General features: G+C 42.2%; 1 protein-coding gene across 1 annotated transcript in view; it reads right to left on the bottom strand.

Moving 5' to 3' along the window:
* The window catches only part of LOC139423860 (E3 ubiquitin-protein ligase pellino homolog 1-like), a 43,808-nt gene that overhangs the window by 15,370 nt on the left and 11,270 nt on the right, over positions 1 to 17,168 (bottom strand). The window contains exon 2 of the mRNA XM_071175500.1: positions 3,478 to 3,728. Within this exon, the coding sequence (XP_071031601.1) occupies positions 3,478 to 3,563 (86 nt within the window). The 5' untranslated portion in view covers positions 3,564 to 3,728. The remainder of the gene's footprint in view (positions 1 to 3,477; positions 3,729 to 17,168) is intronic.

Genomic DNA, 17,168 nt, shown 5'->3' on the forward strand with positions numbered 1-17,168 from the left:
TTAGACTATAACTAGCAAAGCAAATGGCTTGCTGAGATAATATTACTTACACAGATCATACACGTAATGTTAGCTTGCGAGCCAGCCAGCTAACGTCAGCTAGCTAGCTAACAGTACATTTTAACTGTAACGTTAGCTAGCTAAACAATTAACCATACTAGCAATACAAACCGATTATCATAGCTAGCACAAGTAAACCAAATAGGTTCAATGTTAGCTGGCTAACATTAGGCTATAACTAGCAATGCAAATGGATTTCTGAGACAATATTACTACACAGATCATACACTAGCTAACAGTAAGCTTTGAATTGCAATGAAAACAACTTTCTGACAAAATTAGAAATGTATAATATCTGAAACTGTATCTGGACTCTTACCTGTATACATGGATGAACACTTCACGCCAGACTGCAACCCCTTTCATTAAATAAGACGTCCTGTGTCGTTTCCGTTTTGTTTGTACAGCTTGCTTGGCCTGTTGTGTCAAGTCACTCTGGTTCACACTGACCGTGTGCAATGCCATAAGAATCATCAAATCTTTCTCCCTCTCTGTCACGGATGCCATGGTTTCCCTTAGTTTGAAGATGTCATCCGGAGGCAGGTGTTTTATACAACAGCAACCTGTGTTCTCTTTTCGACTCCCTCGACATTTTCAATCAAACGACAGAATTATAGTCATCTCCTTATCATACTCTGCTTCTACCAGACATTCCACTGATTTCAAAACTTGGTCAACTTCTTCCGTGACAACAAAAATGTTGATCGCCGTTTCTTCCCCCATCACTGTCATCAGAAGACTCTACAATGTCTTCTTCAATGAAAATGTTTCTACCTAAATCAGGGATATCCTCAACGTCTGATTCATTTTCAGAGTCAGAGAGTCATCATGGTACTATCGTCCTCCTGAAAGTAGTCCATTACAACTTTTTCCCACTGACCTTTGTCGATAGCGCCTGATAAATTCAAGGCAGCAATGTTATTGAGAGCATTAGCAACACATTTGCAGTTCTCCATGGCTATTGTTATATCTTTTGAAAAAAACTGCAGTAGAAGGATTATCTACACGTAACGAGCAGCTCATTTTATAGACATAAGATTCTACACGGCAGACCAATCCGAAACTCATCTCTCTGCATGTACAGCCCATTCATTATCTCAGCCAATCATGGCTAGTGGGAAGGTTCCTGACTTTTTCTGTGGCTAAACCAACTAGGCACGTAATTTAACAACTTTATTTGTATTTACAGATGGCATACAATTTTGTTTTAAGGCACATGAAAGTTAAAATGTTCCAGAAGGCATTTCTGCCAAAAAATGAATTTTGATTAAAAATATAAATAAACGTTCAAATCTCCTGTGAAGTCGTGACTTGCGACATACTCCTAGTTTCCTGAAACACCAAGTTTCCTGAAACAAGTCACATATGTGGGAACTCCTTCAAGGCTGTTGGAAAAGTATTCCTCATGAAGGTGGTTGAGAGAAGGGTACCGTCTTGGGTACCGTCAATGCTGGGTACCGTCAATGCTGCATACATTTTCTGTCTCGAACCTCTAAAGACAATTCCTTCGACCTCTTGGCTTGGTTTTTGCTCTGACATGCACTGTCAACTGTGGGACCTTATGTAGACAGCCTTTCCAAATCATATCCAATCAACTGAATTTACTACAGGTGGACTCAAATCAAGTTGTAGAAACATTTCAAGGATGATCAATGGAAACAGGATGCGCCTGAGCTCTAATAGCAAAGGGTCTGAATACTTATGTAAATAAGGTATTTATGTGTGTCGATTGATGAGAAATTGTTAAAAAAAATCTAATCTATTTTAGAATAAGGCTGTAACGTAACAAAATGTGGAAAAAGGGAAGGGGTCTGTATACTTTCCGAATGTACATATATAGTATATATAGAGTGGGGCAAAAAAGTATTTAGTCAGCCACCAATTGTGCAAGTTCTCCCACTTAAAAAGATGAGAGAGGCCTGTAATTTTCATCATAGGTACACTTCAACTATGACAGACAAAATGAGAAAAAAAATCCAGAAAATCACATTGTAGGATTCTTTATGAATTTATTTGCAAATTATGGTGGAAAATAAGTATTTGGTCAATAACAAAAGTTTATCTCAATACTTTGTTATATACCCTTTGTTGGCAATGACAGAGGTCAAATGTTTTCTGTAAGTCTTCACAAGGTTTTCACACACTGTTGCTGGTATTTTGGCCCATTCCTCCATGCAGATCTCCTCTAGAGCAGTGATGTTTTGGGGCTGTTGCTGGGCAACACGGACTTTCAACTCCCTCCAAAGATTTTCTATGGGGTTAAGATCTGGAGACTGGCTAGGCCACTCCAGGACCTTGAAATGCTTCTTACGAAGCCACTGTCCTTTGACAGCTCTTTGGTCTTGGCCATAGTGGAGTTTGAAGTGTGACTGTTTGAGGTTGTGGACAGGTGTCTTTTATACTGATAACAAGTTCAAACAAGTGCCATTAATACAGGTAACGAGTGGAGGACAGAGGAGCCTCTTAAAGAAGAAGTTACAGGTCTGTGAGAGCCAGAAATCTTGCTTGTTTGTAGGTGACCAAAATTCATTAAAAATCCCACAATGTGATTTTCTGGATTTTTTTTCTTCTCATTTTGTCTGTCATAGTTGAAGTGTACCTATGATGAAAATTACAAGCCTCTCTCATCTTTTTAAGTCGGAGAACTTGCACAATTGGTGGCTGACTAAATACTTTTTTGCCCCACTGTATGTATGTATGTCTGTATGTCTGTATGTCTGTATGTCTGTATGTCTGTATGTATATATGTATATGGAATCAATGGAATGGTATCAAACACATCACACATATGGAAACCATGTTTGACTCCGTTCCATTAATTCCATTAAAGCCATTACAATGAGCCCGTCCTCCTATAGCTCCTCCCACCAACCTCCACTGATATATTTTTATTCCGGACTCTGACATTCTGATATTTCTTAATTTCTTAATTTTTTACTTTTGGAATGTGCGTATTGTTTTGCATAGATTTCTAGGTATTAGTACTTCACTGTGCTTGCGATACAAAACCATGGTACTTGCCATCGGAGCAGCAAGAGGAACTGCCCCTCTCTACCTTCAGGCTATGCTCATACCCTACACCCCAACCGAGCACTCTGTTCTGCCACCTTTGGTCTCTTGGCCCAGTCCAGGCTCTATTCTGTCCTGGTACCCCAATGGTGGAACCAGCTTCCCCCTGAAGCTAGGACAGCAGAGTCCCTGCACATCTTCCGAAAGCACCTGAAATCCTACCTCTTCAAAGAGTATCTTAAATAATCCCCCTCCTCATCTCAACCCCCACCATAATTTAAAATAATAAATACATTCCTGAACCAACACTTGCTCTTGCCCGCCCACGCCCTCACTAATATCATATTGGGATAACCCTGGCCTATGTACTGTACATAAGCAACAAAATGCAATTAAACCCCCTCTTACCCCAGAACAATGAGCTCTCCGTATTTGACTGGCACTTTGGTGGAGGCTGGGGTGGTGGAGATGTTTTCCTGGTCGGGAGAGAACATTGGTGCAGCTGTCAGGGGGGGAGAGGGGAGGGGGGGGGGGGGGGGGTAGAGTGATGAAGAGCTCTCCCACGGTGAACACTCACTCCTCTGTCTCCTTTTTCCTCAGAGTCTGCTCCTTTTTCCTCAGAGACGGGTCATCCTGTCGCTCACAACGCCACACTCAACCTGCAGGAAAAAAAAGAAAAAAAACAGCAGACGAGAACTTTTGTCAGGGTCAAACAGCCACGCAGAGCAGACACAACAGACATAACAGGGGCGTCTAGAACAGTATACTAACCAATAAGAGACTGTGAGCGAGACTTAACAAACCACAGACACAACAACTGAGATTGCTGTGTCTCCAAAGCACGTGATACAACACATCGATTACTCACACTCACGTTGAGATTATCGAACCGCGTGCTAAAGGTACCATAGGCGGATATTAGTCAGTAAGAGAGAGAGATAGACTAAACAAACAAAGACACAACAACCAAGATTGATGGGTCTCCAAAGAGCACATGACAAACCACATTGATTACTCACTCTGTGACCTGTGGCGCCTATCGAACGCGACAGCTAAACCGCTATCCTAGCTTTGCTTGCCAGCCATACACTGTAACTTTCTTAATAAGACTTGCACCTGAAGAAACAAGACTAATACAATAATAGTAATACTGTAGAACGCATGTTAGCTTCGGTGACATAGTGCAGCAGGACGCTAAAGTGACCGGTCACACAAATCCATCAGGCGGAGAGTAAAAATCTTGACTCTCCACGGCTAGACAGGCTCGGCACTAATCTGCAGCTTTGCTGCTTACTGCAGGGAGAGTTCAGAGAGCAGGCTCTTAGCATCGCAACGACAGGGGACTTGGTGGGGCGCAAACAAAGCTAATTAGACCAGACATATGTCACACCCTTCCATTTTCAGTCGACTACCGCGGGCCATAGTTATCAATGGCGACCTTGGCTGGCTCTCTTTATGCTGTGTGCACGGCATAGCCTGAGCGTATCTTATAAGCGTCTTATAAGCAAGAATGGAGTCACACAATTTGTTTATACGTCTGATGGCCAACAAATCCAAGAACTTTAACTGAAAATGAACTCACAAATTCTAAATGGAAAATTAAATTGTGTCATCTTGCACTACAGTCGACTCCTGATAAGTGCACTTTAGATACACTGTTCAAAAAGTGCAATATGGCTCCTCGTCCCAATTCAATTACATCATTTGTCATTGCCTCTGATAACTAACTGCATGTTCCGATTTAGTGCAAACTGTCACAACTGTCCCAAGCCATTGCATTTATCAGTAATCAGAGTTGACTGTAGTAAACTGGGAAATGTCCCTGCCCTCACTTATGTTAGTTGACTTATGTTAGTTCAACCTTTGGTAACCTTTTGTACATGAGGCTGGGTGCTTCCACCCTACAGGAGGAGGGGTGTATGGATAGAGGGTGGGTCAGTGTCAGCTTCAGGGACTGATCTGAGCTTGACTGCTCCCCCCGATAGTCTTCTGACCCTTACTCCACACGCTGACCTTGACCATACACTCACACAGCCCCCAAATCCAATCCACTCAGCTCTCAGTAGCGGTGCACCACAGGGACAGATACCCACACAAACACACATAATCACTCCACAGCTTAAACACACTAGTACTCATTACTACAATGTTACTACAATAGAGCCTGGGGCTGGCTTAGCGCACAAAAAAACACATTTGGTGTGTTTGTCCGATTTGACAAGTATTCGATGCATGATTGGAACTGTCTATGATAGAGGGGAGAGACACACATTGTAGCGCTGTGTGGTTGATAATGCTACTGAGTGAGAGATGATGAGAAAGGAATTAAAGGAGGTTTTAGGACAGTAGGGCCCAATAGAATCTCCGTTGTGGAAAACACATACGGAGTCACAGAATCCAGACATTAAAACGGAATTCAACAATATTCTAAAATGTATTGAACTTATTTGAAAATTATTTAATTTGCCCAATATTAGGGTAGAGTGGCATAAATTAAGCTAAAGAGGTAAGTTGAGCCACACTTGTTTCTAGGAAACCATACACAAAATTAATAATTTGACCAAATATTTAGGAAGAGCTCATCATTTCACATGGAAATAGTGGTAAGCAAGTTAGGTCCTAAAAACAGATTTTCACCAAGTCAAATGATTGTATTGTGTTAGAGGTTTCATGATTCTTGTATCTAAACCAAAGTAGATACTTTTACGATTGTTCTAAGCATCTGTTGGGATCTCTATAAGCTTCAATATGAGGTCCTGTACCTAGCATGAAAGAGCATCCCTGTAGCTGTGTGGCCTAATATAGTCAAAATGTTTGAGCCAATGGCCATGGGGTAAGCTGAGCCAATGGTTGAGCCAGTGGAAAGTTGAGCAAATTGAAGTGTTTTCTTCCCAGGCATAACGCAATGCCTTATCGCTGAGAAATGAGGTAACAATAGGGCCTGTCCTATGTTAAAAGTGTTTAAAAAAAACACAAAGGTGTTAAGCCTGTGTTAAAAGACAATAAAGTGATTGTGTTGAATTGTGTTTGGGAAATAAAGATATAAACTAAAAAAATAAACTTCCCTTTTTCAGGACCCTGTCTTCCAAAGAAAATTTGCAAAAATCCAAATAACTTCACAGATCTTCATTGTAAAGGGTTTAAACACTGTTTCCCATGCTTGTTCAATGAACCATAAACAATTAATGAACATGCACCTGTGGAACGGTCGTTAACACACTAACAGCTTACAGGCGTTAGGCAATTAAGGCCAAATTATGAAAACTTAAGACACTAAAGAGGGCTTTCTACTGACTCTGAAAAATACCAAAAGAGAGATGCCCAGTCCCTGCTCATCTGCGTGAACGTGCCTTAGGCATGCTGCAAGAAGGCATGAGGACTGCAGATGTGGCCAGGGCAAGAAATTGCAATGTCCGTACTGTGAGACGCCTAAGACAGCGCTACAGGGAGACAGGACGGACAGCTGATCGTCCTCGCAGTGGCAGACCACGTGTCACAACACCTGCACAGGATCGGTACATCCGAACATCACACCTGTGGGACAGGTACAGGATGGCAACAACAACTGCCCGAGTTACACGAGGAACGCACAATGCCTCCATCAGTGCTCAGACTGTCCGCAATAGGCTGAGAGAGGCTGGACTGAGGGCTTATAGGCCTTTTGTAAGGCAGGTCCTCAGCAGACATCACTGGCAACAACGTCGCCTATGGGCACAAACCCACCCTTGCTGGACCAGACAGGACTGGCAAAAAGTGCTCTCCACTGATAAGTCACAGTTTTGACTCACCAGGGGTGATGGTCAGATTCGCGTTTATCGTTGAAGGAATGACAGTTACACCGAGGCCTGTACTCTGGAGCGGGATTGATTTGGAGGTGTAGGGTCCGTCATGGTCTGTGGCGGTGTGTCACAGCATCATCGTACTGAGCTTGTCGTCATTGCAGCCAATCTCAATGCTGTGCGTTACAGGGAAGACATCCTCCTCCCTCATGTGGTACCCTTCCTGCAGGCTCATCCTGACATGCGTGACAATGCCACCAGCCATACTGCTCGTACGGTGCGTGATTTCCTGCAAAACAGGAATGTCCGTGTTCTGCCATGGCCAGCGAAGAGCCCGCATCTCAATCCCATTGAGCACGTCTGGGACCTGTTGGATCGGAGGGTGAGGGCTAGAGCCCTTCTCCCCAGAAATGTCCGGGAACTTGCAGGTGCCTTGGTGGAAGAGTGGGGTAACATCTCACAGCAAGCACTGCAAGAACTGATTGTTACGCAACTGTGCGTTTAAACCGCGCTGACCTCAAACCAAGGCACGCAGCCTGTTTTTATTTATAGGCTGTTTTCAACTTGTCAATTTCAAATTATTTTCTAACAAGTTTTTTATTTTCTAAGAACAGTTTGAATTGAGGTGTGTTCCGCCTCATTCATTCACATAAAAGTAGTCATTTTTACTTTTGCGGACCAATTAATTTTTTTGACATTTCTGACCCGGACAAAATTCCCCAAACACTTCCCAATTGTTTGTGCAGTTCAATTCTGCAGACATTTTGCTCATCTCCCGTCCTGCACACACGTGTTCACATTTTCCATCTGTTGCCTGCATCACAGTCATAGTTGTTTTCGTTACCAATAATAACTTTGGAAACGTGTGCGTTTCTATCAAAGTAAGTGCCTTATTACGTTATAATAGTTTCTGCATGTCGTGTTATGTCGTTTCTACTGTAGCATAATATTTTTGTGTATATTCCTTATAATCGCGGACAAGCGAGGTAACGTTACTCATTTCATAAACTTTATGGCGTTATACTCAATGCTTAGGTAGCTAGCTACATTTTTCTATTAGCTCTGGAAAACAATGCTAATTACGTCAGAGGAGTATTAGCATGTGTTGTATTTTGAAACTTTTGACTCCCAAGTAGCGCAGCTGTCTAAGGCACAGCGTCTCAGGCGTCACTACAGACACCCAGGTTCAAATCCAGACTGCGTTTCTAGCAAAGTAAGTACCTTATTACGTTATAATAGTTTCTGTATGTTGTGTTATACCGTTTCTACTGTAGCTCACTGTGTGTATGGAGCATAAAATATTTGTGTATATTCCTTATAACCGTGGACACGCGAGGTAGCGTTACCCATGTCATAACCTTTATGGTGTTATATTCAATCGTGCTTATGTAGCTAGTTACATTCTTATATTAGCTCTTTAAAACAATGCTAATTGTGTCAGAGAAGTGTTGGCTTGTTGTATTTTGAAGCAACCTTGGAAAAATGTTAAAATATCTTCTTATACCACTTGGTCGTTTTCGGAGTGCATTCCACAAAGCTGTTTATCATGTCCGCCTTATCCACGGACCCCATTTTGAGGTTATAGCCAAACACTGGTTTGATTTTTCACTCTCCCGTCAGGTGGTCCACCTTCCCTGTGGCCGACATGGTTGCTGTATGGACAGTGGAGAGGACATGGATGTCTCGTTTGTCATGCCACTTTACTGCCAGCTGTTGACATTTCTTATTTTGTATCATTTAGGTAATTTAGGATGGCAGTAGCATTGTTGATGAAATGCAGTAATCGCAGCAGAGCTAGGAAGCAGTCTTGGGAAAAGAGGGTGACAAAGAAGGGAGTTGCAAACATAGGATCTGTGCTCCAGTATTCTCTTAGGGAGTTCTTCTTTACTATCCCCATGAGAAGGACATTCACCAGGAAGGTATACATTTCACTAATTGTGATTGACCCCCCACTCCTGTAGCTCCAAGGCATAGCGATTGGTCTCTGCTATGTCTCCCACCAGCTCCTCTGTCAGAAACAACTTGAAGCACTCTGCCTCAGATGGAAATGGCAAGGGGTGTTGCCCTCCAGACTGGGACTCATCAAAGCAAACAGCAGGGCCAGGAGGGGTGAAATGGCTGGCAGCCTTCCAGCTACCACAGAACTCCTGTACTTCATCCATTGTCGGTCTGCCTCCATCACCACCAGCATCTTCAAAGGGAACTGGGACTTTGTCAGTGGACAACGGGTCCTCAGATTCAGGGTTCTCAATGGCTGGGGGGCAGCTCCTCACTGTCAGAATCTGATTCCTGACTTTCAGACTCATTGTCAGAATTTTTAAAAAATCTTCAGAATTTCCGCATTTGTGAGTTGTCTCCTTTTGAAAGACATTGTTAATGCTACAGCTTAGCTCACTAGCTACATACATAAACAACAACACTGAATGGCTCAGAGTGGGAGTGAGAGGTTACGTGATTGACTGCCTGCACACACCATTTGTATCAATAAATCACTATTAGAAAATGTTTTGTGTGGTAATGATTGATATATTTACTGTTTTATTCACATGTTTTTCAAGTACCGGTGATAAATCATGCATTCCGATTCTTGCATAGATTGTAATGGGCACATAGTATGTGTGTAAAATACTTTTTTGAAGGTTATACTGATTATGATGAGCTAAGCTAATTCCAGCTATGTGTGGAGCCTGAATTCTGGGTTTCGCGTAATTGTCTGTCGGACCAAAAATGCTATTACAAAATTAGGTGAGTAAGGGTTCACTCGTTTTTTGAGAACTTCAGGAAGTGAATGGTGGGATGTGAACGATGGTAGATGACACACCCCTTCAACATGCATACTATAAACAGACCAAACTCATCTTGTCTTCTCTTATTATCTTTGGTTTCTGTGAGGAAAAAAAGCATGGCTGCACGCTGAAACTAATCATCGTCGGATTACTTTCGATTTCTAGAAAGTGTTTTACTTTAATTATTTTGATCAATGGTGAGCTCACCCGTGATGTGATTCATTATAAATAGTAATTGCTATTAGCTAATTAATATTGTAGTTTACGTCAGCCGAGAGTTCGAAAATATGACCGCTTGTTTTGCGTCAATCTTTCCTCAGTTAGCACTAGGACAAATGTAGCCTACATTTTTCCGGTTTAGATGATTTAGAGGATTGTGTTATGCTATAGATACTTCTGTGAATATCTGAACATTGCATCCAAAAAATAAACTGCTCACATTCTGGACATAACTTTTTAAGGACTGTGTTTGTGTAAATAGTTTCTGAAAAGACTGTTGCGTCATTCGAAACTTGCCGTTCTAAATAAGCGTTCTAATCACAAGGGTGTGATCGTAGGCTTCAGGGACCACTGTAGAACGATCACACCCTTGTGATGGTACATGTGAAAGGGTAAATTGTCAGCCATTGTTACCATTAATGCTAGTTAGTGCTAGTTTGACCACCAGAGGGCATCTTTGAGAAGCATTTGATAACCTTCAATATTGGCTGTACTAGAGAATTTAAAATATTTTTTGTAAGAACATAGTATATGGGATTGATTTTAAGAAATGTTGCTTAATTAATTTGATTAATATTATATTGTTTCTATTCCAAGAAAAATGAAAAACGAAACATTCAGGGTTTCCGTTAGGAAAATATGGCGCTGTATAACGTGACGGTCGGGAGTAGGCTACAGTACTAAGAGCATAACATTTCCACACTCTAATTGTAGTCTAACCAATACCCAAACGGAGATTCAGTGAAAATAAAAATCTCATTGATTTATCAAGACCAGTCCCTCATGCTTGTCTCAGAGCAGTGCGAAACGATGCTGAAATAGTTGACCACAGCGGGTAGGCTATTGCTTCAAATCCAATTGCTTCTAACTTCAATATGCTTTTTAAATAAATAAGACCTACACCACTTTTAACAGCACATTACTCAACAATAGTGAGACTCATGTTGCCTACGATAGGCCTACAGTATATCGGGAAAAAATATATTCTCTGATGTGACTCTGCCAATAATTCGATTTAGAGGGTTGGAGGATTCTAAATGAATATCTAAGGGGCATTTTTCGTTAGGATCAGTGAGAATATCTATTAAGCTTTTATATAATTCTAAATGAATTAATAATAATAATTGCGTTGTTTAAACCAATAACGATATTTTGGAGATTTTGTTTTCAAATATCCTAAAGTGAGTGAGAAAAAGGCCATTCTTGAACATGGAGTGAGACATTATTACTCATTTGTAAATAAAGCCAGTTTGTTATTTAGAATGATTTATTTCTGTTTTTAGAGGTAGAGAAACCAAAAGCCCACCGTCGCCTCATAGGTTGCGGCCAGCACGGGTATCGAACCAGCATCTGTAGCAACGCAGTTTGCACTGCGATGCAGTGTCTTAGACCGCTGCGCCACTCGGGAGGCCCCACCCACAAAGTTTTCAATGCTGATCAATTGCCTTGCACAAAGTATCAAAATACAGAGAGGTGTTGGCAAGAGTCTATTGTCCTGCTAATAGCCCATTACGGGCTATTATAATAGATGGTGTCCAGGTCAGGATAACCAAAACATTTCTTTATTAAAGACTATCAGAAAGAATGTTGGTACTTATTTATTTTGATCCAAAGCCATGAATGAGTGAGCCACTCAGCTCTATGTAGGTACCGGGGCTATATGACTGTGCCATCAACTTGATTATTTAGCAGACATCACTTGCTTATCAACACATATATCTTAAGAATATCACAGAATATAATTCAACATTTTAGTTTCTCTTAGAATAAAACATCTTAGTGTAACAACAGTTTTAGAAAGTATTACTGATGAGTAGAAACAAAAAAACAAGTGTATTTTTCAGGGTGTGCGCATGCAGGACAGAGGAATAGCAATTCTTACACTATTGTTCTAAATTCAATCACCCTCTTCATCCTCATCATTCAGTTAATTGAAATTAAATGTTGTAGTCGTGCACAATTATCAGTTTCTATTTGGTTTATGTTGCCCATTCATTGTCAGTTAGAGACACATTAGCGCCTTGGGACCCAAAAGCATAATCAGTGCTCTAACTCCCGCTTGCATTGGTCTGGAGCAATGAAGCAGTGACGAAGGGTACAGTCCTAAACCATAAATTACATTCGGTAAGTCCAGCAGCATAATCGCAAAACTTTTAGTTGAGAAAACACTGTACGAGGTATTTGAGGTAGACACTGTATGTGCAAGAAGGCAGTGTAAAGTGACTAAGCATCAGGATAGATAAGTCAAATAAAGAACAGAGCAGCAGCAAATGATGAGTGTAAAAGTGTGTGTGTGAGTGTGTGTGTAATGTGTATGTATGAGTGTTTGGGTTGTGGCGGTCTGCGTGTGTGTCTGTGTGTGTGTGTATATGTAGTATACAGTATGTGAATGTGTGTTGGTTTTGTGTGGGAGTGTCAATGTAGTGTTTGTGAGTGTGTATGTATATGGTTTGTAAATACAGTCTAGTGAGTGTGCGTAGGGTCAGTGCAAGATTGAGTCAGTGCAGGTAGTTTGGGTACTCTTAATTTACTATTTAGCAGTCTGGCTATTTAGCAGTGTTATGGCTTGCGGGTAGAAGCTGTCTCTGAGCCTGTTGGTCTGAGAGCCGATGCTTTGGTGCAGCTGATGGTGCAGCTGTAGAACCTGTTAAGGATCCGAGGGCCCATGCCAAATCTTTTCAGCCTGCTGAGGGGGAAGCGGCAATGCCATGCCCTCTTCACAACTGTGCGGGTGTGTGAGGACCATGTTAGGTCCTTAGTGATGTGGACTTCAAGGAACTTGAAGTTAAGAAACTTGACTCATGAATGTCGGTGATCATGCCTACCAACTTCGTGTCGTCAGCAAACTTGATGATGGTGTTGGAGTATGGCCATGCAGTCGTGGGTGAAAAGGAAGTACAGGAGGGGACTAAGTACACACCTCAGAGGGGCCCTCGTATTAAGGGTCAGTGTGGCGGAGGTGTTGTTGCATACCCTCACCATCTGGGGCCGGCGCGTCAGGAAGTCCAGGATCCAGTTGCAGAGGGAGGGGTTCAGTCCCAGGGTTCCCAGCTTGGTGATGAGCTTGGAGGGGACTATGGTGTTGAATACTGAGCTGTAGTCTATGAACAGCATTCTCACATAGTTATTTCCCCTCTTGTCCAGGCGGGAGAGGGCAGTGTGAAGTGCACTTAAGATTGCGTCACCTGAGGATCTGTTGGTGCGGTATGCGAATTGGGCCATAAAAGGCATTTAACACGTTTGGGGGTTGTGCATCGCTGGGCAATTCATGGCTGGGTTTCCCTTTGTAATCCATTATCGCCTGCAACCCCTGTCACATACAATGGACATCGGCACCAATGTAATAGGATTCCAACTTCCTCCCATATTGTCCTTTTGCATGTTTGATGTCTCGTCGAAGGTCGTAGTGGGCTTTCTTGTATGCGTACGTCCTTGTCTATGTCCCGTTCCTTGTAAGCAGAAGCTCTAGCCTTTAGCCCTGCGTGGATTTTGCTTGTAATCCGTGGTTTTTGGATTGGATACGTTCTTATAGTCACTGTGGAGACAACATCATCTTTGAAACGCTGCCTCTGGGTGAGTGGTTTCTTGTTTGTCAGGGAGAATTCAAAATTTCTAAACAATTAATTTAGCGGTATAGATTTCGTTGTAAATGCAGCCGCGCCGACTGGCCAACCGTACCCGCTGCCACTCCCCTTGCCACGCCCACTACCTAAACCCTTTAGATCCAGAAAAAAACCCTGTAAAGTATTAAGTGTTTGAAGACCCAACACCCGGGGCAAACACAGAGTATGTTCTTTGAACAGCAGTGAAATCTGATGAATGATTTAAGCTTCCATGGGGAAACAACAAGAATAGAGAAAAAGATGAGCACAAGATTTTAAAAAACCTGACCTGTCCCAATTATAAGTCATAAGCCACCTATCCTCCTGTGCCCACAATTAGCTATCTCTCAATTTCATCAAAAAAATCGGGCTGGCTTTTTTTCTCATCATTCCGTTCTCACAGATCACTCTTCAAAGGCCTGTCTGTCTGTTTGATTGAAATCAGAAGCAGTCCGATCTCATCCGAGGAAAGGTAACATACTTTTTCTGTTCCTTACTAGTGTGAGAACGGAAAAACTCACAGTACTTTCTTACATACTTCATAACAGTAATAGCGCTTGATTTAGAAATCAGTCTAGGACCACAATTAAATAGCTGTCCCTGGATGGCAGTGATGTGCGGTGAGGTCTGAGGCTGACTATTGAGCCCCACAGCGGACATGTCATAATACCCATAAAACCTAGCAAGTCAAACACGGAAATGGTTCCAATCTTTTTCCCATAGGAGATTTTAGAAACATTTCAAATTAATTGAGTTGACGGCGGTGGATGAATGACATGACAATAGGCCTCGGGATCTCGTCACGGTATCTCTGTGCATTCAAATTGTCCTCGATAAAATGTAATTGTGTTCATTGTCCGTAGCTTATGCTTAACCATACCATAACCCCACGCCACCATAGGGCATTCTGTTCACAACGTTGACCACAGAAAACCGCTCGCCCACATGACGCCATACACGTGATCTGTGGTTGTAAGGCTGGTTGGACGTACTGCCAAATTCTCTAAAACAACGTTGGAGGCGGCTTATGGTAGAAATGAACATTTAATTATCTGGCAGCAGCTCTGTTAGACATTCCTGCACTCAGCATGCCAATTGGACGATCCCTCAAAACTTGAGACATCTGTGGCATTGTGTTGTGTGACAAAACGGCACATTTTAGAGTGGCCTTTAATTGTCCCCAGCACAAATAGAACATGAACATTGATATTGTCCAGTATGTTGAAGTAGATTTGCCCCCCCTCTCTATTCTGATCGGCTGTTTGGGCTACTATGAGTTTTGCTTTCTGCCAGACTCGGTTCATTGCATTTCTGCTCAAATCGCTCATAGAAACTATCACTAAGTCTTGTTGCTGCTGTTCCAGTGCTTTCATTGTTGTCCCTGATACAGATACGGTAGACACCCATATCCATCACTTTCTGCTGCAGAACACGGAAGAGCACGTCAGTCCTGATCAGCTTACTTTAACTCGCCGTAAAACGAACAGAACCGCCAGAAAGGCAACATATGACGTGTGACGTCCATAGGCAGGAGCGACTTGTGCCAGATCACAGCAAATTTGGGAAGTATTAGTTCAGAAAAATCGATTTTATCATGCAGAAAAAAAAATCATGAAGATGAGAAAATTATTATTGATAAAATGTATATTTATTTCTTGCTGCCTGCCTCTTTATTGTGGTCTGCCTGTTTATTGTGGTCTGCCTGTTTACAGTCAATTTATCTGCACGTCACTGCTGGATGGCATCAGTAAGGTGGGGCCACATCCTGGCCCTTAGCCTGGTTCTTCTGGCATCTGATGTACTTCTCTTCCATCTCATAGTCCCCCACAGGGAGAGACAGTGTTCTGGCTCATGGAGGAAGTGGAGGACAAAGACATATATTTACATAAACGGCTCTCCTGGAGGAAGCTGCTCCTCTCCTCTGGGGTGGGAGTCTGCAGCTCAGGGCTAGATGAACGGGCCGTCTCCATATCTCTCCACATGCTGGAGGCTCTCCTCTGCACAGGGGGTGAAGGAGGCACGATCTGCCACGGGAAGTAAGGCCAGGATATCTCTGCTGAGTACGCCTGCATCTCATCGATGGACATCCATGGTTTCTTGGGGTAGTAGGGTTGAGAATTCCAAGAGACAACAGGATCAGTGGTCAGGTCATCTTTGCGACTATCCATGGACAAGGTGGACATTGACACCCTCAGGTTCACCAGTCCAAGGAGGTTGTCCATTGGTCCATCGCCAAAAGACTTGTAATCTGATCTGGCTTCTTCTTTAGTCTGTCTCGCATAGCTGATATTGTCAAAATGTTGTACATGGTCTGGTTTTGGGTGGGTGGTCTTCTTTCTTTTGCTGTAAAGGTGGGTAAAATCCACAATGTCTGTAGAGCCACCACACATGAAAACGCCGAAGAACCACCACAAACCTTTGCTCACACCTTTTCTCTTCATGATAAAATGTTTTAAATGAGGTTCTTGTCTTCAGAATCCAGGAATTTGAATTGTGTTGCCTGGGAAACTGACCACAACAATGTTTAATGACATGTTTGGAACGCCAGTAATATCATTCATTGTTATGATGCAATGAAATCATACTGTTCTAAATTAGAATGTTCAATGCAATGGCCTTCTGTGGGCCCTGCAATGGATAGGATTGACATCTCAAAAGTGTTCAATATTCTAACCAATTCAATATTTATTGACTGTTTGATCTGTTTGGGAGCTCCACTATTAATGACCAGTGCAACAATTGATCTTCTGATTCCACTGACTGGATCTTAATTTTATCACTCTTTTGTTGCTGAGTGTATTTGTAGTGTATTTGAGTTATATTTCTCGTGTGAGTTCCAAATATCTCTAACCATCGCCCCTGCGTGAGTTTTTTCATGCTTGTGATGTCAGAATGCTCTCAACAGGACAGTTACCCACACTGCCCTCAAACCAAGGCACGCTGCCTGTTAATAATCAATAGGCTATGTTTCAACTTGTCAATTTCAAATTATTTTCAAACAAGTTTTATTTTCTAACAACAGTTTGAATTGAGGTGTGTTCTGCCTCCTCGTTCATTTGTATAAGTAGTAGCCCATTTCACTCTTGCAGACAATTTATGTTTGAGGCTTTACTGAGCGGACAAACTTCTCTCTTCAACTTCAACGTGAGCCCAAGTACTTCCTGAGTGTTTCCCCAGCTCAAGGATGAAGACATTGCGCATCTCTAGTCAGAACAGGCAAAACAACAAACGTTTTCCCCCAAAACATTTTCTGGCTGGCGCCCGCATTGCCTTCATGGTTCTTTGTCTTGCAAATTGGGCATGTGTGCATTCCTATCAAAGTAAGTGGCTTATTTTCTGTATATCGTGTTGTCGTTTCTGCTGTAGCACACCACATGTACAGTTGAAGTCGGAAGTTTACATACACCTTAGCCAAATACATTTAAACTCAGTTTTTCACAATTTCTGACATTTAATCCAAGAAAAAATTCCCTGTCAGTTCAAATTCCCTGTAGGATCACCACTTTATTTTAAGAATGCGAAATGTCAGAAAAATAGTAGAGAGAATGATTTATTTCAGAATTTCTTTCTTTCATCATATTCCCAGTGGGTCAGAAGTTTATATACGCTCAATTAATATTTGGTAGCATTGCCTTTAAATTGTTTAACTTGGATCACCCTCCAAGGGTGGCGCAGTGGTTAAGGGCGCTGTACTGCAGCGCCAGCTGTGCCAT

This window comes from Oncorhynchus clarkii, chromosome 13, assembly GCF_045791955.1.
Source record: "Oncorhynchus clarkii lewisi isolate Uvic-CL-2024 chromosome 13, UVic_Ocla_1.0, whole genome shotgun sequence".
NCBI lineage: Eukaryota > Metazoa > Chordata > Actinopteri > Salmoniformes > Salmonidae > Oncorhynchus > Oncorhynchus clarkii.